The following is a 2,098-nucleotide window of genomic DNA, read 5'->3' on the forward strand; positions in this document are numbered from 1 at the left end:
TCCTTTCCTTTCCTTTCCTTTCCTTTCCTTTCTTTTCCTTTCCTTTCTCTTTCTTTCTTTCTTTCCTTTTTCTTTCTTTTCTTTCTTTCTTTCCTGCCTTTCTTCTTTTTTTTTGAGACTCTCACTCTGTCACCCAGGCCAGAGTGCAGTGGCACAATTTCAGCTCACTGCACCCTCTACCTCTTGGGCTGAAGCAATCAACCCACCTCAAGCTCCTGAGTAGTGGGACTACAGGTGTGCACCATCATGTCTGACTAATTTTTTTTTTTTTGGTAGAGACAGGTATCTTGCTATATTGCCCAAGCTGGTCTGGAACTCCTGGGCTTGACCAATCTTCCTGCTTCAGCCTCCCAAAGTGTTGGGATTACAAGCATGAGGCATTATGCCCAGCTAACATTTTCAAGAATAAATTATTTAACACAGTCCAGGAAAAAATTAGTTAATACCTGGTTCTGTCAGGCCACCCAGCTACTAGAAATAGGATTTTTAAAAACAGCCTCGCCTGTCACATATCCTAAGGAAATTATTTTCCCTCTTATATTTCAGAAGCCTGTGATTCTTATAAACCTGGATATGTCTATTCCGAACTCAACTTCTGAAATTTACAGGAACAAACTACATCTCAGGGTAAGATGGTTTTTATGAAGCTGATTTCCATGAACAAAAAGCAAACTTGAGGCTGAGGCAGGTGGATTACTTGAGGTCAGGAGTTCGAGACGAGCCTGGCCAACATGGCAAAAACCTGGTCTCTACTAAAAATACAAAAATTAGTCGGGTGTGGTGGTGCGTGTGTGTAGTCCCAGCTACTCAGGAGGTTGAGGCAGGAGAATCACTTGAGCCTGGGAGGCAGAGGTTGCAGTGAGCCAAGATCGTGCCACTGCACTACAGCCTGGGCGACAAGATGAGACTCCATCTAAAAAAAAAAAAAAAATGATGTTCATTAATGTTCATGATTTAGCTTACCCTCCTGATTTAACTAATGCCAAAGGTGTGCCTTGATGTGCTGCCTTTCCCAGTCACGTTCCAGGGAGAGAGTCCACGTTGTTGAGTTGTGGGGAGGGAGAATGTTTTAGTCCCCTAGGGCTGCTGCCACAAATGACCACAAATTGGTGGCTTAGAGCAACCATTTCACAGTTCTGGAGGCTAGAAGTCCAAAACCAAAGTGTCTGTAGAGCTGTGCTCTATCCAAAATTTCTCGGGGGGAGCCTCCTTGCCTCTTCCAGCTTCTGGGGCTCCGGACATTGCTTGTGGTTGGCTCACTTCAACCTCTGCCTCTGTCTTCACGTGGCCTTTTATGTTCTCTCTTGTCTCTCTCTCTCTCTTCTTCTTCTTCCTTTTTTTTTTTTTTTGAGATGGATTCTCACTCTGTTGCCCAGGCTGGAGTTCAGTGGCACGATCTCAGCTCAATTCAATCTCCACTTTCCTGATTCAAGTGATTCTCATGCCTCAGCCTCCCAAGTAGCTGGGATTACAGGCACCCACCACCACACCTGGCTAATTTTTGTGTTTTTAGTAGAGATGGGGTTTCACCATAGTGGCCAGGCTGGTCTCGAACTCCTGACCTCAGATGATCCGCCTACCTCGGCCTCCCAAAGTGCTGGAATTACAAGTGTGAGCCAATGTGCCTGGCCCTGAATTGCTTTAGTAAAGAAAGGGTCTCCCAGAATAAATTCATCTGAACATGCATCCTTCTCCGAGCCATCTGACTCTTCAGTATTCTCACACCTGTCTGGCATCCCCATGATATTTTCCACTGATCACCACTGTCCAATAGAAATATAATGTCAGCCACATGGGCACACTTTTCACTCTTTCTAGTAGACACAATAAAAAAATGAAAAGATGGCCGGGCATGGTGGCTCACGCCTATAATCCCAGCACTTTGGGAGGCTGAGGTGGGTGGATCACTTGAGGTCAGGAGTTCAAGAGCAGCTTGGCCATCATGGTGAAACCCCGTCTCTACTAAAAATACAAAAAAATTAGCTGGGCGTAGTGGTGGGTGCTTGTAATTCCATCTACTTAGGAGGCTGAAGCACAAGAATCGCTCAAACCTGGGAGGCGGAGGTTGCAGTGAGCCGAGATTGCACTACAGCACTCC

The 2,098-nt window shown here is 45.7% G+C and overlaps 1 protein-coding gene across 1 annotated transcript in view; it reads left to right on the top strand.

The window, feature by feature from the left end:
- The window catches only part of MILR1 (mast cell immunoglobulin-like receptor 1), a 26,198-nt gene extending 24,512 nt beyond the window's left edge, over positions 1-1,686 (top strand). The window contains exons 8-9 of the mRNA XM_011997115.1: positions 547-627; positions 1,353-1,686. Of these exons, the coding sequence (XP_011852505.1) occupies positions 547-599 (53 nt within the window). The 3' untranslated portion in view covers positions 600-627; positions 1,353-1,686. The remainder of the gene's footprint in view (positions 1-546; positions 628-1,352) is intronic.
- The last annotated feature ends 412 nt before the right edge of the window (positions 1,687-2,098 follow it).

The sequence above is a fragment of the Mandrillus leucophaeus genome, unplaced genomic scaffold (assembly GCF_000951045.1).
Source record: "Mandrillus leucophaeus isolate KB7577 unplaced genomic scaffold, Mleu.le_1.0 Scaffold530, whole genome shotgun sequence".
NCBI classification, from domain to species: domain Eukaryota; kingdom Metazoa; phylum Chordata; class Mammalia; order Primates; family Cercopithecidae; genus Mandrillus; species Mandrillus leucophaeus.